This window comes from Alosa alosa, chromosome 17, assembly GCF_017589495.1.
Source record: "Alosa alosa isolate M-15738 ecotype Scorff River chromosome 17, AALO_Geno_1.1, whole genome shotgun sequence".
In the NCBI taxonomy this organism is placed as follows: domain Eukaryota; kingdom Metazoa; phylum Chordata; class Actinopteri; order Clupeiformes; family Clupeidae; genus Alosa; species Alosa alosa.
Genome location: NC_063205.1, coordinates 14,079,607 through 14,107,430, shown reverse-complemented (window position 1 = coordinate 14,107,430; position 27,824 = coordinate 14,079,607). Strand labels below are relative to the sequence as shown.

The 27,824-nt window shown below is 44.3% G+C and overlaps 3 protein-coding genes across 4 annotated transcripts in view; 2 read left to right on the top strand and 1 right to left on the bottom strand.

Annotated features, from left to right (window-relative positions):
* Positions 1–5,811, top strand: part of lrig3 (leucine-rich repeats and immunoglobulin-like domains 3) — a 28,329-nt gene extending 22,518 nt beyond the window's left edge. The window contains exons 12-19 of the mRNA XM_048268685.1: positions 206–369; positions 1,116–1,436; positions 1,766–2,047; positions 2,284–2,742; positions 2,997–3,155; positions 3,425–3,565; positions 3,819–4,076; positions 4,913–5,811. Coding sequence (XP_048124642.1) covers positions 206–369; positions 1,116–1,436; positions 1,766–2,047; positions 2,284–2,742; positions 2,997–3,155; positions 3,425–3,565; positions 3,819–4,076; positions 4,913–5,175 — 2,047 coding nt within the window. The 3' untranslated portion in view covers positions 5,176–5,811. The remainder of the gene's footprint in view (positions 1–205; positions 370–1,115; positions 1,437–1,765; positions 2,048–2,283; positions 2,743–2,996; positions 3,156–3,424; positions 3,566–3,818; positions 4,077–4,912) is intronic.
* Positions 5,812–23,756: 17,945 nt separating this feature from the next.
* On the bottom strand, positions 23,757–26,680 carry atp23 (ATP23 metallopeptidase and ATP synthase assembly factor homolog). Its single transcript, XM_048268180.1, has 6 exons — positions 26,455–26,680; positions 26,148–26,193; positions 25,976–26,057; positions 25,611–25,748; positions 25,221–25,304; positions 23,757–24,589 (listed from the first exon to the last, which is right to left on the bottom strand). The coding sequence occupies exons 1-6, from the start codon at positions 26,603–26,605 to the stop codon at positions 24,386–24,388; spliced, it is 705 nt and encodes a 234-aa protein (XP_048124137.1). The 5' UTR covers positions 26,606–26,680; the 3' UTR covers positions 23,757–24,385.
* A 121-nt stretch (positions 26,681–26,801) lies between these two features.
* tdrd9 (tudor domain containing 9) overlaps positions 26,802–27,824 on the top strand; it is a 35,747-nt gene continuing 34,724 nt past the window's right edge. Inside the window, exons 1-2 of one of the 2 annotated variants that reach the window (XM_048267267.1) lie at positions 26,802–26,890; positions 27,392–27,621. In XM_048267267.1, the coding sequence (XP_048123224.1) occupies positions 27,506–27,621 (116 nt within the window). In that variant the 5' untranslated portion in view covers positions 26,802–26,890; positions 27,392–27,505. Of the gene's footprint in view, positions 26,891–27,076; positions 27,168–27,391; positions 27,622–27,824 lie in introns of those variants that run through there. The other variant, XM_048267265.1, reaches the window with a different exon arrangement.

The following is a 27,824-nucleotide window of genomic DNA, read 5'->3' as shown; positions in this document are numbered from 1 at the left end:
AACTTCTGTGCTAAGTCATGCTTCCATGTACAGTACGTTTATTTTGCTTTACTCTACTTTTGTCTATTTTTCATGACATACTATTCGATCATGTGCTCATTCTGGATTTAGTCATTAATCCTCTCTCTTTCTCTCCTTCTTTCTCTACCTCCTTCACCTTCTTCCCTCCTCTCTCCTTCTTGCTCTCTTACTCTCTCGCCGACAGCCACCTCAACACGTCCAGCCTGCTATGCGACTGCCAGCTGAAGTGGTTCCCTCAGTGGGTGGCCGAGCACGCCTTCCTCCCGCTGGTCAACGCCAGCTGTGCCCATCCCCAGATGCTCAAGGCCAAGAGCGTCTTCATCGTCCGCCAGGACCAGTTTGTTTGTGGTGAGTTTGCCTCGCCGGCTCGCTTGCTCACTAGCAGCTCGCTTGTTACTGTTCAAACAAACCCAGGAGGGCCAGGTTGAACTCAGTCTCTCTCTCTCTCTCTCTCTCTCTCTCTCTCTCTCTCTCTCTCTCTCTCTCTCTCTCTCTCTCTCTCTCTCTCTTTTTTTTTCTCTCTCTCTCTCTCTCTCTCACTGTCCAAGCGGGTTTAGGGTCTGGGCTGAGCGAGTGGACATGTCCACTCTTTTTTCCACCCACCTTTCCCTCCCTCCCTCCCTCCTTGGGCTTGTTTGGATGGTCGCTGTTGCACGAGTCTTTTGTGCTTGCAGGTGGAAAATGTGTAATGGAAGGAGCTGGAAAAGCAGTGGTTTTCCTATTAGCTCACAAGGTGTCTGGGGTGGTGGTGGTGGGGTGGGGGGCACTAATGTGGTGATTTTCCTCAGTACGGTGTGTCCGAAGATATTATTTGGGACCGTTTATTAGGTCAAATTCACGTGGACCAACTAGGAGTTGGTTGTCTACATGAGTTGGTGTATTTTTCTGAAACCCTGGGTTTTCACTCTGCATCTTTTCTGCATGGTTTATAGATGACATCCCTGTCAATGTGGTTTGTGTGGATCCAGAAAGAGCTATTTTAATTTGGTTGTTTGGTTGCATGTTTTGTATTTTGCTGAAACCCTGGGCTCACACTGAGCATTTTGTTTTGCGTGTGCGTGTGCGTGTGTGTGTGTGTGTGTGTGTGTTTACAGACGACTTCCCCAAGCCTCAGATCACGGTGCAGCCCGAGACCCAGTCGGCCATTAAGGGCACCAACGTGACCTTCGTGTGCTCGGCGGCCAGTTCCAGCGACTCGCCCATGACGTTCGCCTGGAAGAAGGACAACGAGAACCTAAACGATGCCGAGATCCACAACCAGGCGCACGTGCGGGCCCAGGGCGGCGAGGTGACGGAGTACACCACCACCCTCCAGCTCCGCTACGTCGAGTTCTCCAGCGAGGGGAAGTACCAGTGCGTCATCTCCAACCACTTTGGCTCGTCCTACTCCAACAAGGCCAAGCTCACAGTCAACAGTAAGTGACCGCGTCTTCACGTATTAAATGGTACATCACCATGCACAAGTTATATTCGTCATGTTCGTCAAATCAGACAAAATCAAAGAAAATGGTTGCCGCACCAATACTGTATATTAGTATATTATATGTGTTTTAGTATTAGTAAGAAAAGAAAAAGTACTCACAAGGAGTTTGTACCTAATGTTAATGTTTTGTAGTTTGTGTAATTTTTGTAGAAGCTAATGGGCCCGTGAAGTACAAATCTAAGCTCCATCCTCTAGTAGGTCTTGACCAAATAATCACCCTGAAACAAATGAGCTAATTGAAATTGACCTTTTGTCCTACAGTGCTACCTTCCTTCACCAAAATGCCCATGGACTTGACCATCCGAGCTGGTGCGACTGCCAGACTGGAGTGTGCCGCAGGGGGCCATCCCTCCCCCCAGATCGCCTGGCAGAAGGACGGTGGCACTGACTTCCCTGCTGCCCGCGAGCGGCGAATGCACGTGATGCCCGAGGACGACGTGTTCTTCATCGTGGATGTGAAAACTGAGGACATTGGCGTGTACAGCTGCACTGCCCAAAATACAGCCGGAGCCATATCTGCTAATGCTACGCTAACTGTGCTAGGTACAAGCAAATCGCTATGACAGCACATTGTGTGTAAATATAAATTGATCATATACTGACCTAGTTATTCCTAGAAATGTGGACTAACACTAATTGTGTTAAGCAGTAGAATCGTGCTGGAATGTACTTGGGTGGTTTTGGCATGTGTCATTTTTCTTTGTTTTTATTCCAGTAACAATTTTCCATTATGTTCATAAATGTGTTTGTTCTAATGTGATTTATATTTTCCTTCATAGAAACCCCCTCGTTCCTGCGTCCTCTGACCGACCGAACTGTTGCTAAGGGCGAGACGGCCGTGCTTCAGTGCATCGCCGGAGGCAGTCCCCCTCCCCGCCTCAACTGGACCAAAGACGACAGCCCGCTGCTGGTCACCGAGCGTCACTTCTTCGCCGCCGGCAACCAGCTACTCATCATTGTGGACGCTGCCGAGGGCGACGCAGGAAAGTACACGTGCGAGATGTCCAATCCCCTGGGCACGGAGCGCGGTCACCTGCGCCTGGCCGTGCTGCCCAACCCGAACTGCGACTCCAGTCAGCCACAGCCCACCTCCACCAACCCGGACGAGGATGGCTGGACCACAGTGGGCATTGTGATTATCGCTGTGGTGTGTTGCGTGGTGGGCACCTCGCTCGTGTGGGTGGTCATCATCTATCACACGCGCCGGCGCAACGAGGACTGCAGTGTCACCAACACAGGTGAGCGCTGCCTCAGTCTTGTTATGGAGAAAGTGGAATAGAAATGGACATTCTTGCTAAAAAGTGAAATTCAGGCACAGATATGCATTTTACTCTACATATGCAATTTGTGCATGTAGGTACATTGTATGTAAGTTTTAAGGAAGAAACAATCACATTGATTTGACATACTGCAAAATTGGAGTCATTCCAAGGCATTAAAACAAGATACAGGCATTTATAATTGACCATGTTCCATTCTTGTTTCCTCAAAGATGAAACGAACCTTCCAGCCGACATTCCTAGTTACCTGTCATCTCAGGGAACATTAGCAGACCGCCAGGATGGATATGTCCCGTCCGAGAGCAGCAGCAGCCATCAGTATATGGCTCCACCGATGGGAGGCTTCTATATGCAGCCCAAAGACATGAATGGTAAGACCCAAATCACTTAACGAGCAGAGTACAATGCATTTTTCATAGTGCTCTTTGGTATTAGAATTGCCCCATTGGTCTTCCAGCTGCTTTTGCACAAGGTTAAATCAGAACATTACTGGACTTAATAGCATCTTCTGTCCCCTGTACTCATCTGTTGAAGCAGAGTGCTAACAGCACTAAGTTCATGGCTTTGATATTAACAAGCACACATGTTATACAGTACTTTTGTGAATAAATGTAAATGTGCTGTTGTTTTTGTCTTTCAGGTCTATGCCAACTGGATACAGGAAGTGAAGCGGACATGGAGGCGGCCATTGATCCTCTGCTCTGCCATTACCAGGGCCCTATTGGCTCGCTCCTCAAACAGGGGAACCTGTACGGACCAGACCCTACTGATGTCTTCTCAGGTAGAAACCTGTCTTTCAATTTGTATCTCTTCCACCATCTCCTCTATTCTTTTATTTTCTATTCCTCCATCTTCTGTTTCTAACTCATCCCTTCTGTTGTCATATGTCTGTTATAGCACCTTTTTCTGTTGATTGCACAGAATCCTCTTGTACTGCGCTGAAACTACAGTGCTGCCATTAGCATGAGTTAAGGATTTCCAATATGCTTCTCCTGGTCTAACCTCTCTCCCCCATTACCATCACCCTCCTCCAGGCTGTGGCATGGACCAGAGACCCATGTGCATTGACTCCTACAGCGGCAGCCTCAGCAGCAACAAGAAGAGGGACTACTTCCCCTGTCCGTCCGGCTTGGGTGACTCCTACGACCACATGGCCTCCAGCGTCCTCATGCAGCTTCCCAGTGCCAGCTTACCAGGGACACTGCACGCCCCGAATGACAGTGTTGCCCACCTGGTGGACCAAGACTGCGGCAACTACAGGCGGCCACGTCCCCCCTCCAATAGCTTCATGGGTACGTTTGTCTGTCATATTTTTGGGAAATACGTCCATGTCCGTAGTAGTTTGGTTGACTTTAAGGTGCGCTGTTATCTTGTCTCTAAGACGCTCACTCTTAAAATGCATGACTGAGACAATAACAAATATCACAGGCTTTTACAAGCTTTGGGTAGCCATAACTGACATAAATTGAGAAGTATATCCCTGCCTGTAGTATGGCACAGTTCAAGCATCCATTACTTTCAGATGTGTTTGGTATGCTCAGAAGTCAGCACTAGGGTGAGACAAGGATACCATTTGAAGTCTTTCAGCCCTGAATTCCAGTGCCAAAAGAGATAAGCCTTTGAGGACTTGTGCAGCCAGCTGCCAAACATTGGGCTTACACCACACCCCACAGAGTTCAGTTCATTCCCCAAGGGCAGAAAAACTTAAGAGAACAATTCAGAGGGTTTTTGCTTTTCTAGACTTGAAATCCGATGCAAGTGTAAATCCAAAACACTGACTCTAAACTGTTAACACAAATGAATCGGCCATTAGCATTGTAATAATCCGTACGTGTCAGAGCGGAAACGGCGGTTTGGTGAGCTGAGGTTGAAGAAAGTTCAGATCAAAGGACAAACTCTGTATTGGATCTTAACTAAGTCCAGCTGTGCAGCAGGCTTTAGCAGTGTACTTTAGGTAATGTGACAGATTGACCAATGTACTTAATTTAGCAATAAATCTTTCTACAGCCATGATTTTAGGATTGTATATGTCCTTGAGACCAAATGTAAGACCATGCTCAGCTTTTTTATAAGAAACTCAGTCAAGCTGTGTAGCACATCAGACTAACGGTGTGTTTCATTTTCTTAGGCACATTTGGGAAAGCCCCGTGGAGGCCTTCCAAACAAGTGTACCCTGGTTTCACAGCAACCGGGGTGACCCAAAATGGGGTCACGCTCCACGAGAACCCCTACGCCGCCCTGGAAGCCGACTCCGGCCACGAGGAAGACAAGGACCCCGCCCCGAGATATGAGGACGTTGTGCAGGACCAGAGCCTGGGCATCTACGAGCAGCCAATCGACATCAACAGGACAGAAGGACAATTTCAAGGACCCACACAGGCTAGCACGTAGCGACATTGCTACATTTAGCCAGCGATGAACTCTTTTTGATGGGACATTTTTCAGCTTTGTTTTGAAAGAGGATGACCAAAAAGACAGACGTGCTACCTCAGTATGGACACTTACACGTACGGAACCCTTTTGGTGTTTGTGAAAGGATGAATGGACAATTCCATGTACGGACTTCTATGTCATTGTGAAAGGATGAATTGACAATGATGTGTACGGACCTTTTTTGTCTTTGTGAAAGGATAAATGAACATTTCCATGGACGGACCTTTTGTCATTGTGAAAGTTATGAATGTAAACTGTTGATAAGAAACCATTCAAAGTAAATGCAGACTTTACTGGGGTATAGTAATAAAGTCTTTTTTTACTTTTGGGAAAAGACATCAATACAAGATATTGAATATATATAAATATATATATACATTTTTATACAAAGTCTAAGTATATTTTGTAAATTAATAGTGTACATACAAGCCATTATTTTTGCTTACTTTTTCCCCTCAAAATGTAAAGTTGTTGAAATGTTGCGACCAAGTGTATCCAGTTACTCATGCTTAAGCTATTTGGTGAGTAAAGCACTCTTTTGCACATACCCATAACCTAATAAAACACCATAACATGTGCTGCTACGTACATTCATCTGGCTGTGATTGTCAATTCATTATGAGCTTGCACCCTTTTATCTTATTACATACTACTATGTTGATAACTGATGTGTGGTCAGCAGTCCTAACTACAGCTTCAGTGCAAGTGCATCTTAAACTAAGTTATAGATAGATAGATAGATAGATAGATAGATATTTTATTGATCCCTAGGGGAAATTCAAGAAACTTTAGTTTGCTCTCATTTATCATTGTACCATTCATTTATTTGTGAAAGTTTTTCAAACTACCTGCCTTTCCTCTTTGCAGTATACAGTAACTGTAATGTTGTGGTATTAAATTTACTGTTACTATAATTTGTTGGGGTATTAAAACAATCTGGATTAATGACCAGCCTGACTAAGTTAACTTGGGGTAGGTAGTAAACCTAAAGCTACATTTTTAGAAAACAGAAAACTGCTTCAAACTTAATTTGTTTCTACTACAGATCCAGTAATTTTCAAGTCAATAAATCCTGATTAGCTCACTGCGTCTATGTTCAGGACAAAGTGTGAAGGCAAAGTCTTCACCAGTTTGCTGCACTCGTCAAGGACAGAGCGGCCGTTCTTACCCTCACCCACAGTCCTTGGCAGGGCCTTGTTGACGTGTTGTGGCCAGCGAGGTTGGCAGCACGGGGGGTGGCCTCACCCTACGCTTCCACCTCGGACCTCCAGGAAGGCTAACCGGTCGGACGACCTCCGTCGACCATCTCGACCCCCCACACTGCTGCTATCCAAGCCCTAGGAGGAACTAGGGACATGCAAGTGTGTGTGTGTGGTGGGTCAAGGATGTGAGGATATACTGTTGAGAAGAGAGAAAAAGCCCAGTCCTCCTCTTAACCCATCCTAGAACAGGAAAGAGGTTTGCTTGACTCTGGGAAGGGATTTCTGAGCCAGGCGTGTTCAGAGAGCCAAGAGGCCAGAGGATCAGGAGATGGTCACCTGATGAGGTCTCCCGAGCTTTTTCAGCGAGGGGGGAGGAGGCGCCCAGTCAAGCCCACCTGCACACTCCACAAGGGGCTCTGTTCATTCGGTGTGTTTCGGCTCCAGCCGAGTGACTCATTCTCCCAACAGTCTTCTGGCTCGCGCATCCTAGAAGGTTTGTTTTCCCAGAGATCGTTTTTTTCCCCCTCCCTCATTTCGGCATGGAAGGAAAAAGGTGTGCTTGTGCCGGCTAGCTGTCTTGGAAGCGACTCTGCGGCCCGTTTGCCTTCCCAACTCTCGCCCGCCCCGTCTGAAACGAGCGATTTCGGGGATGGCTTCTCTGGCATGAGGGATCCCCGCAGGTAAACTCGCAATCTAAACAGTCTCCGGCGCCTCAGCTCCGAATTTTAAAAAATGTGGCTGGCGTTTCGCTTCCAGGAAAAGGAGTTTTAGGGGAATTTAGGGATTGCATCCAGCGAGGTGGGGTGTTCGATCTTGGTAATTCATGCTAATGTAAACTCCAGACACCAACCCCCGCCACTCCCTACCCCCAAAAACACACACACACACACACACACACACACACCCTCCAGCCCTGAAAGCTTAACATGCTGTGAATGCACGGTCCGCAGCCACGCTCACTCTCTGCCAACAGTAAATTTAACCCCCACGAGCAAAAAAGGGGAGAGCAGTCCGTTGGAAGTGGTGCCAGAGCTTTAGCGAATGCAGGGATTAGCTCAAGATGGAGGAGCCACACACACACACACACACACGCACACACAGCCAAACACCTGGGAGCCAGCTGCTGACGGAGGATCCACTGGAAGACAAATCTCAGCGTTCTGAGACGCGGGCAGCCTGTGAGATCCCCTTCGTTGACCCACTGCTGCCCCAGACCCTCAGCCTTGGGTTGATCAAAGACCAAGAAAAAGAAGAGAACAGACACAAGTAGATCAGACTTAAGCCTTAGAAAATATCATAGTTAAAAAACTTCATAGTCTTCATAGTTTAATAACAGTAAATTGCCATGCAGAATTTAGACACATTTGCTTCATGTAGGATTGTTCTGAACAGTTAAGAATAGTAAAATAAACAAACAGTGATGAATACAGCAGCATATGGCTGAAGAATAGTCCATCAGCTCATCTCAACAATCTGCTTCTGGCACATTTAAAGTCGTGCGTGTGGATGTGATTAACCTCCAAACAGTTTGGTTGAAGCTTAGACAGTTTATTTACCCGTGGTTCTCTGGGCACGTTCATCAAACAAGTGTTATCCAGAAACAAACTGTGCCCCAAACAAGGTGGGTGGGGAGGGGGGGGGGGGGGGGCAGATCAAAGTAAAAATCTGAGTTGAGATGCTGCCAATACATGGATTCCTCCTAGGGATGGTGATGGGACATGGTGGAGATTGTAGTGTGTGTATGTGTGTGTGTGTGTGAGGGGGAACTCGGGCAAGGAAGGGAGGGGGGAGGGGTTGTATAGCCCCGGATTCCAAAATAATTTCCTGTCTTTGATTATGGCTCCAGAGAAACGAGACAGGAAATCAACTATTCTTCAGACCACCAGTGACTGGCATTGGGGGATGCGTCAACCCCCCTGCCCCCCTGCCCCCCACACACACACACACACACACACACACACACACGCACACACCCCCTGACCAGAAATCAGCTGTTCCCAGTGTCTGACCCGGACCATGTTGTGTCAGAAGAGGGGAAAGAGCTGTAGTCCACTGATCACAGGCCTGTACTGTAGTGGTGGGGCCCTGGTGGAGCCTCCACCCGTATGACTAAGCACAGAAAATGAATTTACCATGCCAGAGCCTTATCTCACTGCCAGACACTGGGAATTTCGTAGCTAATTTGCCCTCATTGCTGCCAGATGTGGCAGGACGTAGACAGATGTTTGTGATATTCGATGGCCGCCGGGCAGTCCGGCTGGAATTGTTATTCTTTTGTTGTCCGAGGAGATGTTCTACAGAGGGGGGTTTGGGGGTTAGGTCAGGAGAGGAACCACATTTTTTGTACTTGTTGAGTAGAATACAATTTTCGGGATTCTTTTGGTGAGTGCTTCGTGAACATCGGGGGGGAAATTTAAATAGTCTCAGCAGAACTTGAAGGCCAAAGCCTGTTTACAGCCTTCAGCATTTTCTAGTTTATCGGGTCAACCGTGCCTTTAAAACTCTACCACACACACACAAGGGGAAAAAAAGTCCCCTGATGCATTGTTGGCAAGTTTGCTCTTGCCATTGCCTTTTTTCGTCGGAGTAACTCAAAACCGCAGCACGGGTTTGCCAGGAGGACTTATACGCCCCGATAGCTCCTCATCCCTCACTGTGCTGTAAAACGCAACAGAAGACGATCCGCTGGAGCCCGGGGATGAGTCGGCTGCCGGCGCCGGGGCAAAGGTGTTGGGGGGGGGGGGCACCAGTGTCTGTTGGGTCTGATGGAGTCAGCAGAGATGCTGTAAAGCGCTGCCGGGCCAAGGAGGACGGAAAAAAACGGTTGTGTGGATCCAGCCCAGTGGTACTGTAACACCTCCAGCTCCCCGAAGCTCCAGCCAGGAGTCGTGCCAACCGAGAGACGCCTCTGTGACACTCAGCATAAACGCCCTCATCACTCACACATACTCTCTCGCTCTGTCTCTCTCTCTCTCTCTCTCTGTCTGTCTGTCTGTCTGTCTTTTTCTGTGTCTTTTCTCTTACAAACACACACACAGACACACTCTCTCTCCTTCTCATGTACCAACAGATTCATGCACGTCTCTGCCTGCCTGTCTCTATATATCTCTCCCATGCACTTTTTCACACACACACACACACACACACACACACAAAGTTAAGACATACACACTAATATGCACACTCCCTCACATAGACACTCGCAGTCAGACAAACACACGATTGCCACCCCCCAACACTCCTCCCTCCATTTTTCAATTCCTTTGTTTCTCCGTCGAGCTGTGAGGCCGTGCTCGATTAAAAGCAGATATGAGTCCATTTTTTTTTTTCTTTTCTCTCTTTTTTCCCCTTCTTACTTTTCCAACTTGCAGATGTTGCCATAAATCAGAGGCGAGTCCTGCCTCAGCAACTGGCTGCCTGACAAATGTTCCACAATAATGTTCCCTTGTTTAAAAAAAGAAAGAGGAGAGGGAGGAGAAGGAGAGGGGGGGGGAAAGAGGGCTGGAATTTTTGGAGCGGCTGCTTGTAGCTCTTTCAGGACCATTGTAAACTCCCAGCCGTGTCGGTACAGGTGAAGCCCCAAAGGCAATAAATAAAGACACCCTCACCAACTCTCTCTCTTTCTCACTCTTTCTCTCTCTCTGTCTCTCTCTTTTTCTGTGTCTGTTTCTCTTCCACACATGTGCATACACATACACAAATACACACACAAACATGCACTCCATCTATATATATATATATATATATATATATATATATGTCTGTCTGTCTTTTTCTATTTCTTTCTCTCTGTCTCTTTTTCTCTCTCTTTCTATTTCTCTCTCTCTCCCTGTCCGTTGGTCTGTCTGTTCAGTCTGTCTCAGTTGCGGTCTTGTTTGTGTCTGCCTCTCCCTGGGTCCCAGTCTCCATCCTCGTGTTCTCTCCCCATGTCCCATTCTGTGTGCCCCCCCCCCTCCCTGTATCTATTTATTAGCCGTTTCTTCTATGCGTGTATTACCTATCCAGTCTCAGGTGCGCTCACTACTATGTTCTTTCTCTACTTTCGACTCAGACTTGTTGTGAGAGAGCTGGAGCGTTTTTTTTTTTTTTTTTTTGGTCAGTTGACCACAGATGAGAAACCAAATCTGTGACTCAGAGAGAGAGCTATTTATTCCCAAACACAAGCATGTTTCTTACCAGAAACAGAAACCAAAACATCAGATTTAAATAGTATTTGTTTGCTTTGGGATCATCTGTACTTGATTGAGTTTGCCTGAAATTAAGTTTGGCATCCCTGAAGCTTGGGCCATAGGATCCAGAGGGCCAGGCAGACAAGCTCAATCAAGTGCAGAAAAAGTACAAATGCAGCAAATACAAATGATTGCTGCCATTATTGGTTTGGTATACAACATGCACAAACAACCAAAAGCATCCAAAATGATCTTCAGGCCAGGCAAGTCGGTTGACAGTCTCTTTGATCACAGTGGAAAATCACTCCTCTCCAATATATGGAAATGCAGCGTGGCAAATTCCAACTGAGGATTATGGAGAATCCACATAAAGTTTGGTAGATGTACCCAGATAGCTAGCATTTTAAAATCTCATAATGCGTGTTACGACAACACACCACTTACAAAGCATCAAACAATCCGCAACACCCACGTCTGGAACTGTACATTTGTTGACGGCATTTTTGCGCGTGTGTGTGTATGTGTGGGTTGCCGTTCCCATGCAACATCGCTTTGGCTTAGCTCTGACTTAACGGACGCCAAGAGTTCAAGGCAGAGAGTTCCGTCTTCCCTCCTTCTCTGCCATCCCCCTGATCGGTAGTGTTGGGTTTCAGGGCCACATTCTGGTCAAGCCCTCATCAAGCAAGTGTCTTTCATTGTTTCAGAAGTGAGAGAGAAAAAAAATCCACCCCCTTCCTGTCTTCATGTGACTGTGTAGATGAATGCTTTCACAGCTCTGCTGCTCAATCAGCCTGTGTTAAAGTTTCTGACCCGTAGCATTTTCTCCTCTCTCTCTCTCTCCTTTTCTCCTCTCTCTGTCTCACTCTCTCTCTCCTTTTCTCCTCTCTCTGTCTCTCTCTCTCTCTCCTTTTCTCCTCTCTGTCTCACTCTCTCTCTCTCCTTTTCTCCTCTCTTTCTCACTCTCTCTCTCTCCTTTTCTCCTCTCTCTGTCTCTGCCTCTCTTTCTCCACCTCTCCATGGGGGCCTCTGACATTCCGTCATGAATGAAGCGAGAGAGATGAGGGCGCAAAAGCAAGAGGGATCGGGGAGAAACGAGTGATGGCAGGGAGAGAGGGAGGGAGGGAGAGAGAGAGAGAGATGGGGGGATGTTTGGATTTATGAGAACGGGAGAGAACAAGGCAGACGTGCTCGGGGCTATGAGGGTAGACTGCACCTGGGCCACCTTTAGACATGTTGCGCTTCATGAGCCTTCACAACGGAGAGCAGTTTGGGAAAGAGAAAAGATTCAATGTGTCAGAAAGAGAGAGAGAGAGAGAGTTTGTGTGTGTGTGTGTGTGTGTGTGTGTGTTTGTGTGTGTTTGTTTGTGTGTGTGTGTGCGTGCCCCCGTTTTCTTTTCAGGATCATCATCCTGAATATGGATAGTGGAATAAAACAAGTTGGCCAGCACACAAAACACACCGCACAGAACATGTTGTGGAGCACACAAAACACACCGCACAGAACACGTTGTGGAGCACACAAACATCAACTTGCCCAAAGCTCCAGATTTGGTTGGCTGAGCTGGAAAGAAATCACTGTGTTTCAATTGTTCTTTTCACACAATCATATCAACATATATTTAGCACAATTGGGAAGACAATAGCTGCACAATGCACCTGGTGCCATGTCCAACAAGTAATCCCCAAACAAATTGGCAATTATTCACGTTGACTGTGTTTAGCCTGCCTGCAATTATAGGCCTGGGCAGATCCAGACCAGTTAAATCCATAGCCCTTGGGTGTGTTCTATGAAGAGCAAGTGTGTGTGTGTGTGTGTGTGTGTGTGTGTGTGTGTGTGTGTGTGTGTGTGTGTGTGTGTGTGTGTGTGTGTGTGTGCGTTTGGGAGAGAGAGAGCGAAAAAAAGAAGGGGGGAGAGAAAGAAAAGGGGGTGTAAGAAGGTGACCTTGCTTGTTTAGTTTAAGTCCAGGTGGTTTCCGCTCATCCTGTCAGTGCCAGCAATGTTACAGCATTTATTTTTTTTACATTTCACATTCCTTAACCTTTTGAGAGAAAAATGAAGAATGCAACTGAACAAATCCTTCCCCGTGTCCTATCACTGATTTGGACTGCCACATTGTGACTCGGTTTGTGGTAAGTGTCAAAGTCAGTCATAATTTGTTTATTGCCATTGCTTCACTTCACATGAGCAAAACAGCTGAAAATATTTAAAACAAGTCCTCCCTATTGCTTTCTATGAGTAAACATCCATACACTATCACATTCTCCTACTCAAAAGTCAAACAGAAATAAATATTCAGTGCTAACAAACCACATGTATGCTCAAATGTAGTAGGCATATCCTTCCTTGTATATACAGTTGAAATATTGTATTATTATTATTATTATTATTAGTACATTTCTATTTCACCAGTATGTTATATCTACCTGAAAATGACAAAAGCATGAGCCATAATATGCTACATTGTGCAAAAGTATATTTATATATACAGTTTATATGGTTTTCTTGATCATATAAAAATCATAATGAATCAAAATGTGTCATGTGTATGAATAACTACAGGGTGAACTGTATATATGGAGCCCAGCACTGGGAGCCCCCTGCAGAGTCTACTGCTATTGTTAGGCCTTTTGTCTCTGAAGGGCCACTAAATCCATCAGTCTCCAAAGCAGTCGTGCCACCCTCTGAGATGGCCATGATTAACCCTTTGGCCCTGGGATACCCATGCTGGGCTGTGGTTTGTCTTCAACTGTCTCCACGTTGAAGGCCTCAGAGGGGGTTGGGGGTCATTTCAATATAAGCTCAGTCATTGTGTCAACAGCAGAGGCGTGGGGTGTCTTTTGAACTGAAGTAGAATTGACTTGAATGTAAACAGGCTTATTTGTCCATAGGATCCTTTCATTGTTTTTTTTTTTTTCTTTCTCGTTTTCCTGACACCTTTTCCCTCTGCATTTAAAACCGATCAGCTGACTTTCAGTCTTAACGACCCAAATCACAGCTCCAAGATCTTACCATTACTGACCATATTGACCTAGATCAATGTGTTTTGTATGGAGTTACCACAGGTTACTCTATACAACCACAGTTGGCGCTATGGTAACTCTATACAAAACACATTGATCTCAATGGTGCATTTTGCCCATGTTCAGGGTGGAAAATAAAAAAGAAAGATTTGCATAAGACAAGTCAAATTGGTGCTTTTAAAAAGAATGGATCATGGAGAATAAAGAAAAAATATTTTAAATAATCTTTGTATATTCCCACAAGGTGTTTGGGTGCTCTGAAAATGAGAACCAAAATGATTGTTCAGACTTTTGAGGTCTGCTGTTCAGACCCTGAAGGGATTTCTTTTTTGTTCATTGCTTTTTTTCTACTTATCTGAGACCTAAGTGTGTGGGCCCTGGTTGAATTGACGTGGAATGACCCTATATAAATATATCATCCCACGTATTCATTAATGTGATAACAGGAACTGATTTCACCCGCCATGCACATTGGGTCCCTCCCAATGTTGACTCCATGGCTGCGGCCTTGTGTTATTGTTTTGACTTCTCTACCTCTTCATAACTACTCCTCCATCTAAATACTCCACATCATGTCTGCTTGTCACTGGTTTCCTTTCTCCTTAATTGACAGTTGACCTCCATCTTCCATCCATTCAATATACTTTCCTCTATGATCAGACAGCACCTTCCTCTGCTCTGTTCCACTCATCTCCTCTCTCTCTCTCTCTCTTTCTCTCTCTCATTTCTCCATCTCAGCTGCAGATGGAAGGGGAGTGGTTGAGATAAGGGCCGTGTGGTGAATTTGGGGATGGGGATGAAGCACCGCCACTCCAGACCTCCTGAACCCTGACCCCCCTCAAGTATGGACACTACAGGTCCAGCACCGCAACTCAGCATGTTTGCCCTGTGTCTGGCAGTTAGGAATGCTTGGCAAATACCCTCTGCCACAGACAAACAAACACACAGAGAGAGAGAGAGAGAGAGAGAGAGAGAGAGAGAGAGATCCACACATCCACACACACTTGTGCGCACACATACACACGCATGCATAATCAGATTTGTCTGTTCTGCATCATTCTTGTAAACATCGGCCTATTATAACCAATAACATTGATACAACAAATAAGATCCATTAGACAAAATGAGGCTATGAGGTTTGGCCTACATCGTACATGTCGATATTCAGGTAACTGTAGAATGTTGATACGGCAGTAATTTGTATAAATGATGCTTAGATTTGGCTACGCAGAGATGCATCACAGACTTTATTAAATGTTCAGATAATTTCGAGGTGGGGTGGGAAAAAGTGTTTAGACGGTATGATTTAGCCGTTACAATGTAAGATTGGGCCAGTATAAATCTCATGTCTGCGGTGCAGATGTGTTTTCTCACAATGAAAACATCAGACAAACACACAGTCCTCTAGACCATACCATTTGCATGACTAAACATGGCAACCAAGTTGTTTTTAGCTTTAAAAGGAGTAACTTAATCCAGCGAATGTGTGCAAGGTAAGTGGACCAGACCGTATTACGGCAGATTTTGCAAGTTAGTGTGTGTGTGTGTGTGTGCGTGTGTGTGTGTGTGTGTGTATGTGCGTGCGTGCGTTTGAGAGACAGGTGGTGTGTGTGTTTGTGTGTTTTTGTATGTACTGCTCATGGGTGTTGGCAGTGATCCTACGGCCAAACACAGATGAAAGAGGTGTAATCTGACACATTGCTAGTGCTCAGCTCAAACGGCACCTGAATCACACAACCACAGAAGGAATGGGCTTTCAATGGGGTGGGGTGGGGGTGGGCACCTGGTGTGGGCACAGCAAAAATTCCACTCTTCCTCCAAAACACAACAGCCCCCTACCGACCCTGAGTCCCTTTGGGTCTTTGTAGTATCTCATAGGCAAGGCTGAGTGCAAAGGTGAAATGGTATTGTGGCATTGTTTACTTTGGAAACTGATCTGTTGCTTGCTTAAGATCTAAGGCCGCCACCAAAAGACCATTAATGCTGGAAAGAGGGTTTGCAGTAATGAGCTGTTTGCTCAAGAACGTCCAACTTAGAATGATGACAATGCTATTATTTTACTCTATGCTGATAATGACGGAAGTATTATTTTATATAATGATAAACAGCTATGTTCAACTGGGTCTAATGGTTCATGTAATGACTGTACGGGAGATTTGAACATTATTAATGAAAAGCTAACTTTGACTTCGTTTTTTTAGTATTTTATCAGCCTTGATATTTGACAGACTGCAGCGACTTCAGACACTATCCCATATGACACAATTGAGCTTTGCCTTAAGATGCACATTATCCTGTCAAGCATTTACAAATATGTACACTTCACATTGCATGCAAATGTAATAATAAGAGCTATCAAGAAGAGTTCTGTAACCTGGCTCCAGCTTGGATGTAGGGGACTATATTTAATGATACATTTCTCAGCACCATGCCTTTTGTCAGTAAAAGTGTCAAGCAGAGACAGTGGAGATTTCCATACAAGACTCTGTGCTCATTCTGTATGAAGTCATGGGTGTTTTCATTTTAAAACTATTATCCTCTTTTGGAGCAACTGAGGTAGGTTTCTCTTTAAGCCACAGGTGGCATGGAGTTCCACCATTTTGCCCATTCCCTGTTGGTCATACCAGGCCATATGGCATCCCTCAAGAGAGAGAGAGAGAGAGAGAGAGAGAGAGAGAGAGAGAGATTCTTCAGTCCATTTAACAGGAAAACAACACATTGTTTTTTGGCCATAAGACCAACAACCCTGAAGAAAGGGTCCACTACCAGCCTCACCTGAGCTGCATACATTCATGTAAATTTAGTAAAGCCCATCCATGAGAAACTGTTGACTGTGAAGAGAGGTTTATGGCAGGTATGCAGGAACTGGCTGCCGGCTGCTTACAGCGGAGGCGCATTCATTGCCCCTACATGCACATGTTCCAGCCTGAACTGTTGTGGAAACATTGAACCGCGCAGGCGGCTAATATTTATTGTTGGGTTTTGTGTTACAGTGCAGACTTACTACTTCCAAAGGACGCCTCTGCTTCGGCTCTGGTTGTGCTCTACTCGGCGAAGAAGAGGGGAATCCCAGCAGTCCCTATGCGGCCACTACTTTTTAAGCAAAGATTTGCTAAGATCAGGTGGCTTTTCAGCACTGCATCGATGATTGATCGGTCTGATTCTTTGAAGCCCAGTCGTTATTCTTACTTCTTTCAAAAGCTTTATTCTCTACTGCCAAAAAACCAAAGAGTACAGTTGAGACCCTGGAGACATCATCCGAGATGTACGTTTTTTCTCTCCTCCGGCAGCCCACCCAGAAGAGCACTGCCTTCGATATTTAATAAAGTACACAGTTCTCTTCTTGGTAGGTTTATCGGATCAGTGCCAAGTTACATATACCATCCCAAAGACACCCCCACCCTCACCGACACACACACACACACACACACACACACACACACACACACACGCACCGCACTAAAAGACACGCACACATTCCCTTCTGTACCAATCCTAATTAGCGCGATCCTATTGGAAATCAGAGTGAAGAGTTAAACAGAAATGTTCCAATATGCAGTTAATTTAGACAGCCATCACACTCTTTTTCATAACAAAGACAATCTAATGTTTTCCAGACAGCCTGGAAATAGCTAAGGCCTGCAACGGCTCCATCAGCACGTTAGATAATGTCTTGGCAGCGCGGCGTGAATTTCTGAAACATAAATAAAATTATTAAAGAGCCATGTTGGCGCTGGCGCTAGCGGGTCCCACGGCGCCTCCTGCTGGATCGACACATACTATAAACGATGGATACGTAGATTTTTTGTTAGTGCTCAGGAAAAGAAACGGAGAGCACTAACGGACAAGAGGCAAATAATCCAGAGGAAAACTGTGGGTATTTGCGCGTGTGTGTGTGTGTGTGTGTGTGTGTGTGTGTGTGTGTGTGTGTGTGTGTGTGTGCGTGCGTGTGTGCGTGTGTGTAGGCAAGGGTGGAGGGGGCTTTGGGGTGAGTGGAGGAGGCAATATGGCCTACATCAATCCTGTCCTGAATTACTGTCATTATTGTAATGACTTCGTAATGTTTGCTTTCCGGGGCCAATAATTGTTACCAAACCTGGTGTTCAAAGCACAGGTGGACAGCCTGCTCCAGCTCCAGCAGAACCGAGGCGGGGTAGGGGCACTACTTTCAGTGATAGCGAGGTTGGGGCTTCATTAGCGAGACTGGGCTTTCGCTGATGTATCCACATTTGGAGGTGGGGTGGGGGACAGGGCTCTGTTCTTCCAACATGCAACCACCCACCCAAAACAGAACAGAACTCTCAGGGAAGATATCTCCCTTTGCAGGCCCCTATGTGGCTCACTGAAGACTTTCTGGACTATAAATCTGTTGCTGTGCAGAGACGTCCAATAATCCCTATTTAAGCACACACACACACACACACACACACACACACACACACACAAACACACACACACACACACACACACACACACATACACACACACACACAGAGAGAGAGAGAGAGAGAGAGAGAGAGAGGGAGAGAGAAAGAAAACTAGAAAAGAAACTACTGCAAAACAAAACTGCACAGACGAATGAGTGCTTGTGTGGAGAGTGAGGTACAGCAAGTAAAGTTGGTACATATTTTTTATTTTTCGCATTACTACACCAGCACTAGCGTGTGAACAAATGATTGTTATCATATTTACTTTCACATCTTTTTTATTCCTGATGTGGTACACATCTACCATAATGGATATGTAAATACACATAGGCTTAAATCACACAAAACTACAACTTGCCTGGATATTTAATATCCTTCATGCTAGAATATTCCAATCATTGAGAGACAACTCAAATATTACAAATATACACATTGGTTTAATTTGTTTTCACAAATAAAATCTGCATATGACTAGTAGGATCAGTTTGAAATTCTAGATCATGTGAGTGAGACAATGGTGTGCCAGTAAAGGTGCAGCAGTGTGTTACAACGGTGCTATCTGTGCCTGCATCATCTGAGCACCTCATGATAACAATGAAGGTCACTAAGTCTTGAAATGTGTCATTTTAGAGCATAGATTAAAGTTCACAGCCATGAGTCTAGCTGTGAGGTAATGTGGTAAAGTAAAAATCTTCCCCATGCAAAACAACTTGGGTTAAATCTTCATATATAGGAGAGGCATACTTTCACAAAATTGTTTATCATCAAAGAGGACACTAAACATGTCCAGAACAAAAATCACAGATTAGACTGACCTTGACTTATTTAAGGTGTTCTGACCATACAGTCCCTCTTGTATCAACTGGCTACCCCCTACTACATCACAAGTTCGGTTTTGGTCGGACTAACACAATAATTCATTTTGTGTCATGTAAACGTACTGACTGGTATGGGCAGTAAGAGGCTTATCTAAGCTGTTTGGAATGGGAGCCTCTGTTTAAAATCTGTATGTTTACGCCATATTTTGTGATATTACATTTTGTACACCGATGCAAACCTTGCATGACGTTGTTGCGGTACGCAACTCTACCAGCCAGTGACCCCCATTAAACCCTATGCTCCATAAAGTCCAGATGAGTGCACCACCCCTACCTCCATCTCCTCACACGTGCACTCAAAATAAGTCCCAGGGCCTCACAGAAATGGCGGAGGCAGCCCACGTCAGCTCCACATCTCACAGTTCAAAGTCACTAATAAAATTAAGAATCGATATGAACGCTTCCAAGTCTTTGTGACGAGCTCATGATTGTGGATTCCTGCACTCTCAACAAAGCATTTCTTTCTCTCTCTCTCTTTCTCTTTCTCTCCATTCCTTTTCTCTTTTCTTTGATTCTGTCTTTCCTTCCTTGAATCTGTTATTTTTTTTCCAGACCCCAGATGGTCTTTTGCAGTCTGACTCTTCAAAGTCGGTTCAGACAGGCTCGCATCAAAAGAACAGATTCCATGGCTTTCAAAGTGTGGTAATTACCAGATGCCAAACACATATGCTGGCCATATTGGATCCGTCACCAAACAGTGCACATTTTCAATCAATCTACCACGAGACATTGATTCTTTGACACTCAGAAAGGCCTCTAAAACACAATAGGGGACAAAAATGTAATTAAACTGTTTCTTCAAGGAAAGAAACCTGTTTTCTATATGAAAAGGAAAATCATCTGGAAAGCTGAGCAAAATAGAGTTCACAAGCAAACTTTCAGCTCCAGTATATGGGCTGATATCTTAATGTCTTCCATTTCACCCCGCCATAAAAGGAGAGCAATTTGACAGTAAAATGAGGAGCATAAAAAAGAATGAATTTGATCACATTTATTCATGGGACTTTAAACCATACAAAAATTCAACATTTAACCATATCTAAATGCTTTCATAAAATGTCCCCTCAGAAATTAAGGCATGACATCTTTTGGCGACACAGATATTTATTTTTGTTTTTCTGTGCAGCATAAGAATACTGCTCTTGATGGAGGGTCTTCCATGTCTGTTTCTAATTTGTTTTGGCTCATGCTCAGAGGTAGTAAAAAAAAAAACACTCAGACTCAGGGCTTCAGCGAGCCAACTGCATAACACATAACATGAACAACACAGAGAGAGAAACAGGACGGGGGGTGAGAGAGAGAAAGAGAGAGAAGAAAAGGGTAAAAAGACAGAGTGAGAGAAACAGAAAAAGGGGGTGGGGCTGTAAAGAGAGAGAAAGAGAGAGAGAGAGGAGGCAAACAAGGGTGAGGAAGAGTGGGAAAAGGTAGATGAAGAGAGTGAAAGTAGGAGAAAGAAAGGGGGAGCCTATAAAGAGGGAGAGAAAAGGGGAAACAAGAGTAGAAGGAGGGAGAAAGAAAGAAAGAGAGGGGAGGGTGAAGGAGGGAGAAAGAAAGAGAGAGAGGGGAGGGTGAAGGAGGAAGAAAGAAAGAGAGAGAGGGGAGGGTGAAGGAGGGAGAAAGACAGAAAATAAGGGGGGGGGGAGCAGAAAAGGGGAGAGAACGAGGATGAAAGAGAGAGAGAAAGAGAAAGAGAAGGCTATGGAATAGGTGAAAAATGAGGTGTGGGGGGGGGGAACTGAAAGGAGGGAGGGAGAGAGAACTAGGAATGGGAAGGGTAGAAATCCAGGGAGAAAAGAAGGCCGTGGCGGAGAAATAAAGAGCGAGTGAGAGACTTAGAGAGAGAGAGGGAGGAAGGAGAGAGAGAGGGAGTGGGGGGATAATTCCTGGTGAAAAAGTCACAACCCAGTGTTTGACCACATGTGGCCTGTACGTGCTTCTCCGTCTCTGTCTCTGGGCCTGCCCTACGCCTGTCTCCAGTGGAGCGCTGCTTTGAAACCGTTTCCATGCACTCGCCAGGCAAACTTGCAAACATCTGCATTTTCCATTAGAAGTGGTTTCTGACTGCTGTGTGTGTGGTGTGTGTGTGTGTGTGTGTGTGTGCGTGCATGTGTGTGTGTGTGTGTGAGTGTGAGTGTGTGTCAGAGGTAGGGGTTGGGAAGGAGAAAGGAGTAGAGGAGAGGAGTGGGATAGGGTGGGGGTGGGAGTTTGTGGATAGAAGTTTGACAGGGCAGAACCAGACAGAGAGCTGGGTGGTGTGTGTGTGTGTGTGTGGGGGTATGCTTGAAGCAGTCATTCAGCTGTGATGGATCCTCTCTAATGTCGCCCAACGATGAGATATTATGAGGTACAAACATGGAATATTTTCAAACTGAAAAAAGTTAATTATATCAAATCCTTCCAAATGAAGTGGTTCTGTATATATTGTATCAGCTTCTTGGCTTTGCAGAAAAGCTCAGAATGTCCTGTAATCAGTTAAAACTCCATTGTTTCTCAAAAGAGGGACAGCCTAATCAAGGCTCGGCTAAATACTTCAATAAATATTTAACAAAGCTCTTACATTTTCTTTCTTTTTTTTGTCACTCTCCAATGAGAGGAGGTCTTTTAACATGAACAAGGAATCATAGCTGTACAGAAACGTAGTCTTGCGTGGAGAGCGTACTGCTTAATTTGATGTATATAGTAACCAATGCATGGCCTCTTGGCCAAATAGAGTCCAGGGAAAGTGGGAAGTGTGTTTTTCTCCCGTTTGCTGAAACGCAGAACTTAATTTGGGTTCCTTCATGTACACAGCAGGCTTCCCCTCCCCCAACATCCCCTCTGGTTGATTGTTCACACCGACAGACATTTTTTTTTCTTCCTTCTCTCCCCCTCCTGCTTCCAGAAACCAATAACCTTGTTGAACAAGTGGGAGACTGCCTGGTGCCACGGTCCACAGCCCCGACCAAGTTCCCACAATCCAGTCTGCTAATCTCAAGCGGCTCTAATTGGGTAATCAAGTCAACTTGCCTCCACAGTGCAAATGAGGTGTGATGACCTTTCTGGGGGGAGAAAGGCATGCCCCCCCCACCCACGCCTGGGACAAGGGCACAGCTTTTCGAGTCCTGTTCCAAGGTGTGGTGCTCTAGATGAGGCTAAAATAAATAAAACGAAAAGTTCCAATAACTTTGAGGCAAAACATCAAACCATCAAATAGTAACACCAGTTATGGCTATTGTGTTTTAAAATGGCACTGCCCATGTCACCCTGTGCTGCCCATGTCACCCTACCTTGAAAAAAAGGATTTGGGGAAAGTATTTGAAGACTTTGTTTGTGGTGAGATGGGCAATAAGACTAGTGCGGACATTTAACAGTAGTCTACCCTAAAGTAAAACATCAAGCAACAGTGGCCTACAGTGCCTTACTTCATCAGTGATCCATGAGAATTTCTCCAATGAGGACGCTACTGGAGGCAGTCAAGTACATGAATAGCCACAACTCATTTTATCCCGCGTGCAATATCACCATCTAGTGTTGAAGCGCTCAAACCCTGCCAAGTAATAAATAAACAGGAAATTAGGAAAGTTCTTTTTATCATTGTCATTATTATTTTTGCTAAATTACTAACACAGAGAAAACAATTGGTTTTTCGATCACACCTATATTGATTTTGACAAATTAACTGTGCAAACTAAGGAGTATATCATACTGTATCTATTTGATGAACAAGGCAGCTCCTGGAGTTAAAAAAAACACGGCCATTTCTAGGCCTACTATCTATATGGAGCAGTTGCCATATATATACCAAGACTTGGACACTTCAACAGATAATTAGTTTATTGGCTCATTCAGTGTTTGTGACATCTACTCTACTGATTCTGGATCAAACTAGATTTCCTAGAATTGGGCTAGGCATTTCATGTAATTGATTGCCCTAGAATTGGGCACTTTCAGAGACCTGGTGCAGCTGGGGCTGTTGTCCTCTTCTGACTGCCTTTTCCTAGGTGCAGACAGCTAATCCCCTTCCCTTGTACAGCAAAAGTTAAGCCTCTGCTCCTCTCCTGCTTCTCTCTGTGAGGAAGAGAGCGAGGTCACAGCGAGAGACCAGCCACCAGCGCACCATCACAACTATTTCCACGAGGGTTTCCACCAGGGTCAGAGGTCACCCTTTAAACTGCCATGAAAGAGGCACAGGAGCTGAGTATTTCGGATTAAAATGGAACCATAGTCTAAGCCATTTGTGCCTAAGGAGGTAAGGATTGTAAGGATTACCCTACAAAAATACTTTGGATACTATTTTTCAAATAAAGTTGCAATGCTGTCAAATCAGCATTCCACACTGTATACTGTTCAGCTTTGAAATGTACAGGCATTTATAATTAAATATCAGTGACAGCTGTATCAGCTTATCTGTCTGAACTGCAGAGAGAGACAGGCCTATAGCCAAAAGAAATGGTGTTACAGCTCAGGGGCACAGTTCCTAAAAAATCCATAGTTGCTAACTAAATTACCAACTTTGTTGGTTGCAATGCAATTTCCCATTGCCAACCAACTAAGTTGCTAACAGGTTAGCAACTATGGTCCAGGGAAACACACTCCAGATCTCTGCCAGAGCTGTGTCAATACTGCCATCTAGTGGACAATATTGGAATCAAGCCAGAGAACAAAATGATACAGATAAACCAACTACAGATGACTCCATTGTGCAATTTAATTCTTGCATTCAAATGCATTTTATTAATTCAAGATATATTTGAGATATTTGAGTTTCTAGATTCTCCCTGGACAAATCAGTAGATCGTACTCACTTGACAAACATTTGAACATCATTATATTTTAATAAACACAATTGCAATTAGAAAAGCATCATAGGAATCCATTTTATTCCAACACAAGTTGACACTATAAAATGGTCTGTATTCACAATAAATTTAATTTCACTCAAGAGTGTGGAAAGAGAGAAAGACTGGGAGAGGAGACCATGGGACAGGCTCACATCACCACTAGTATCTGGCCTGATGTCTTCCTACACATGGCCTATAACCTGTGAACCCTGCTCATTCTCACTATGTAATATTGAAAATGTAGTGTGCAGGCCACATGACAGATGTAAGTACTTTCATTGTCGGAGGTTGTCAGGCATGGTTCATTGAATTTTATACCATTAAAGCATAAGGACCAAAGACAAATAGTTTGTCAAACATTTCAGCTTCTTGGAAAAAAAGTCCCTTTTTCATTAGACAACATCAAAAAGCCTCAAAATGTACTGTGAATTTAAAAAAAAAAATCTCTTTCATTGCCATTTTAATTTATTTAAAATGGATAATTTACTCCGCTGATCAATTCCATGGATGAGGATGCTATGCAGTGCCTCCTTATCATAGCTTTAGACAATAACTACCCTCCTTGGTGAAGGTAGCAGTAGCTGCACCCTACAAAAGCACCAAATGGAATAAAGACAGTCAGTCCTACTGGTTTAGGCTTTACAGCATTGGTTATAAGTTGGCGTAATACCGATCCCGGTTCTCAAAATCTCGATAGGCAAACTTGGCGTCTTTCTTGCTGTGTGGGATGCGTCCGAAAGGGGCGTGATCGTTGAAGCAGCTGTCGAAGACCTCGTCCACAACTTTCTCCGCCTCCTCGCGACTCACCTTCCGCACGGCCAGGATGGAGCGCAGGGCCCGCCCACGAACACACTCCTGGGGGGAACAGGGAGGCATGTAGAGGTAAGTGGTATTCCTCTGATGCATTTAACCAAATCTTGCAACGGTCAGCAGTGTTGTGTGTAACACGTTACAGTAACGTAACTACTTTTTTTCCCCCCGGATAAAATGTAGTGGAACGTGCTACTACTGAAAATTTGGTAACGTAACGTAGTTCCTTTTTCAAATCGGTGCAGCGTTACTTTTCCCAGGAACAGATTTGACAGCGACGCTGCTGTCTCAGCTGAGCGCTTGCGCAATAGGCTAGAGCAGATGCAAAGAAGACAGAGCAGATGCAAAGCACTCAACAATGCAATGTGCAAAGTATATTTGCCACCAAGCAAACATTCTTTACACAATGATGGTTTATATGAAAAGGATCTCCTCATAGTGTACATCATAATGGCAGACGTAAGGGGTTATCGTCTCTTGAGTAGTAATGGTTAACACTGTGCCTTTCAGAGGTACAGTGCAAACTAACATTACACTATTTGACAATAGACTTGCCTCCCCTCTCACTTTCCCAGCTCGTCCTGGTTAAATAAAACAGACAGACACATAGACACAGACAGACAGACAAAGCCAAGGTTTTCATTGACATAAGTCATGTTAGCTTGTAAAATGATACCTGATGGTGCTGTTTGAGCCCAAAGTTAAACCTGGAAAGCTCATTGGAGAAAGAGCAATCCCCACTGAGATTAGCTGCACGAATCTGAGAAAGACAACAATACAACCATTATCAAATCTTGAAAAGTGAATCATGCACAGGTATGTCTTATGGTACAACATAATAACATTACGTTTTTGAATCATGGATCATGCAAATTCCTACACTTAAACAATTTCACGACATGCATGACAATTGGTGTAGCCAAGTGAACAATGTATGCTAGATTGCTTCACTTAGAAAATGCTGAAGCCACAAAAAACTTTGTGCACCCTCAAAAAACAGTGACATCTGGAATAAGCCATGACATTTGGCACATAAAAACTATGCACTTGACAAAAAATCTCTCACCTCTGAGCAGGCAAGATGTTTGAAATTATTGAACCAGTCAACATGTGCTCGGCAGTGGTCAAAGGCATGAATGAGCTCGTGGGTCACCACTCTGTTCATGTGAGCCTGCTGGTGAATGTTGTTCTGGCACAAGACTATCTAGGGAGAGGGAGAGAGAGATTTGACCATGCTTGCCCAATATGCGCACCTGGGCTGACAAGTTTGGCAGTCATACCAAACCTAAAAATATCCATACACCAAAAAAGAAAAAGAAAAAGAAAAAAATCAGCAAAGGTTTGAAATGTGTAATAACGACGACAGTCAACCACAGCGGTAATATTCGTCATGGCAATTCAAGGACTTTGCGTTCCTTTTTATGAATTTACCTGCGACGATGTTGCGTCAAAACCTCCGCTGACAGTTCCATCGCAGTCTTCACAGGAGAAATGTCTGTCTTTAAACACCTGGCTAATTTGAAAACAGCACACTTGCCAGTTATGCACGACATCTAGAATGAACATTAGTCAATTACAAATCGAACTTTATTTACATACGTACCACCCTGAATTTTTCATTGCTCCCAGCAAAAGTTTAGCATATGGACCTGTTAAAAAAAATAATTCAGTTTACTGTCAATCATACTAGCTGAAACATTTCCCTTAGCTAATAATGTCATCAACGTTACAAAATGTACACATCATGTTAAGTTCAAATAAACACAGGCATAATGTCAATATTTACTACAGATTTCCTGTTCGTACAACTGTATGCCGTGTACATTCTACGGCAGGCAAGATTGACATAAGTGGAACTTGCAGAAGCAAAACTAGCAAACTAGCTAGCTGACTGAAATAGCTCCGCGTACTTGTTTCCATTGCAAGATGAAGCATGACCTGACACTTGTGGTTAAAAGTGAACAAGCTCTCTGCAATCGAGTCTTTTCTATACTTGGGTGAATTTCTTTCGGGGAATAAATTGTAGCCATAGTCGTCCTCTTGTTGTTTACTTTGATCCATTTATTCTGTGCAGTGTCTACCCAGATAGCTGTGCTACATTAGTTACACAGCGAGCTAAGGAGGTCATTCTGTGTTTTGTAGACCACGTGGGCATCACTACGTCAGAGGTTAAAGGCAAAGGTTTCTGCCGTAACCCTTTGTTGACCGGCTGGTGGATCGGTGAAAAGCTCGAATACAGCCATCTAACACAATCAGATACACAGGGCGTGTTGACGTGTTACATTTTAGAATATTAGAACATTTTCACATAGGACATTTTGGATACCTTACCAATATACCATATAGGTAAGGTATATATATATATAATTATTATTATTAAAATTTCATAAATCAGAAAAATACTTTCAGTAGTCATTTCGGTCATTTCGCCAGAGTAGACATTCTCTGGCCCTACCAACGTCAATGAACTGCAGATGGCGCTAGCTTCTTAGAAAACGAAGCAGCCAAGGTTTTAGCTAGGGCTCTTTAGGGAACTTGCAGGCAAGGCCTACATGAACATTTTTTGCTTTAGAGACCATTATCGCAGGAAAAAAGTTGCAGAACACGTCTTCATCAAAGTAATGTCAGTAATGTCGACAACTCGGCAAAAAGCTTTGTTTAATTTTCAGAAGAGGGAAAAAGTTAGACCTTATAATTACAGAGAATAAATATATCATTATGTTTAATTCGTATGTTAAATATTTCAGTGTATCCACCGAATATAAAGAAAATATGCACAATTAATCTAACGTTTAGAATTTGCCGTTGCCCCCCTCCTTGTTCGAATTCGCACTTGTTGATGTCTAGGTCAAGGGGTGAGTTGAGTTGAGGTGGCTGCCATTGGAAAACACCTGCACGACGGCTGAAAGAGAAGCTCAAGAAATACATTGTAGTTTCACAGAAAGCGGAATATTACACAAAATGAAGAAAGCAGTGACTGGTGGCCAGATTGCAGATTGGTTCGCTATCGGAACACAGTCTGCCAAAGAAAATGCTGAAAGGGAATTGAAGGAATCCAACCCAGAAGCTAATGCTAGGTAACTTTGCTAACTCGTCAATTTTAGATACTTAGCAGTAAAATGTCAATGGCAATACCAGTCTGTAACTACCACACTACAAACAGTATGATGTGGGAAGTAAAATGAACATAACATAGAAATAAGGAAGGGTGGGTTTTTGAAATCACCATGTTTTAGGAGTGTCTTAAGCCTGTTCAATTGTCACCTGATTGTTAATGTTG

Bases quoted from the DNA above. Each gene is read 5' to 3' on its own strand.
- atp23 (XM_048268180.1), bottom strand. From the start codon at position 26,605: ATGGATCAAAGTAAACAACAAGAGGACGACTATGGCTACAATTTATTC. The intron at 26,194-26,454 runs GTACGCGGAGCT...TTTTTTTAACAG, and splicing joins TCATCTTGCAATGGAAACAA to GTCCATATGCTAAACTTTTG. The intron at 25,305-25,610 runs GTGAGAGATTTT...TGTCTTTCTCAG, and splicing joins AACATCTTGCCTGCTCAGAG to ATTCGTGCAGCTAATCTCAG.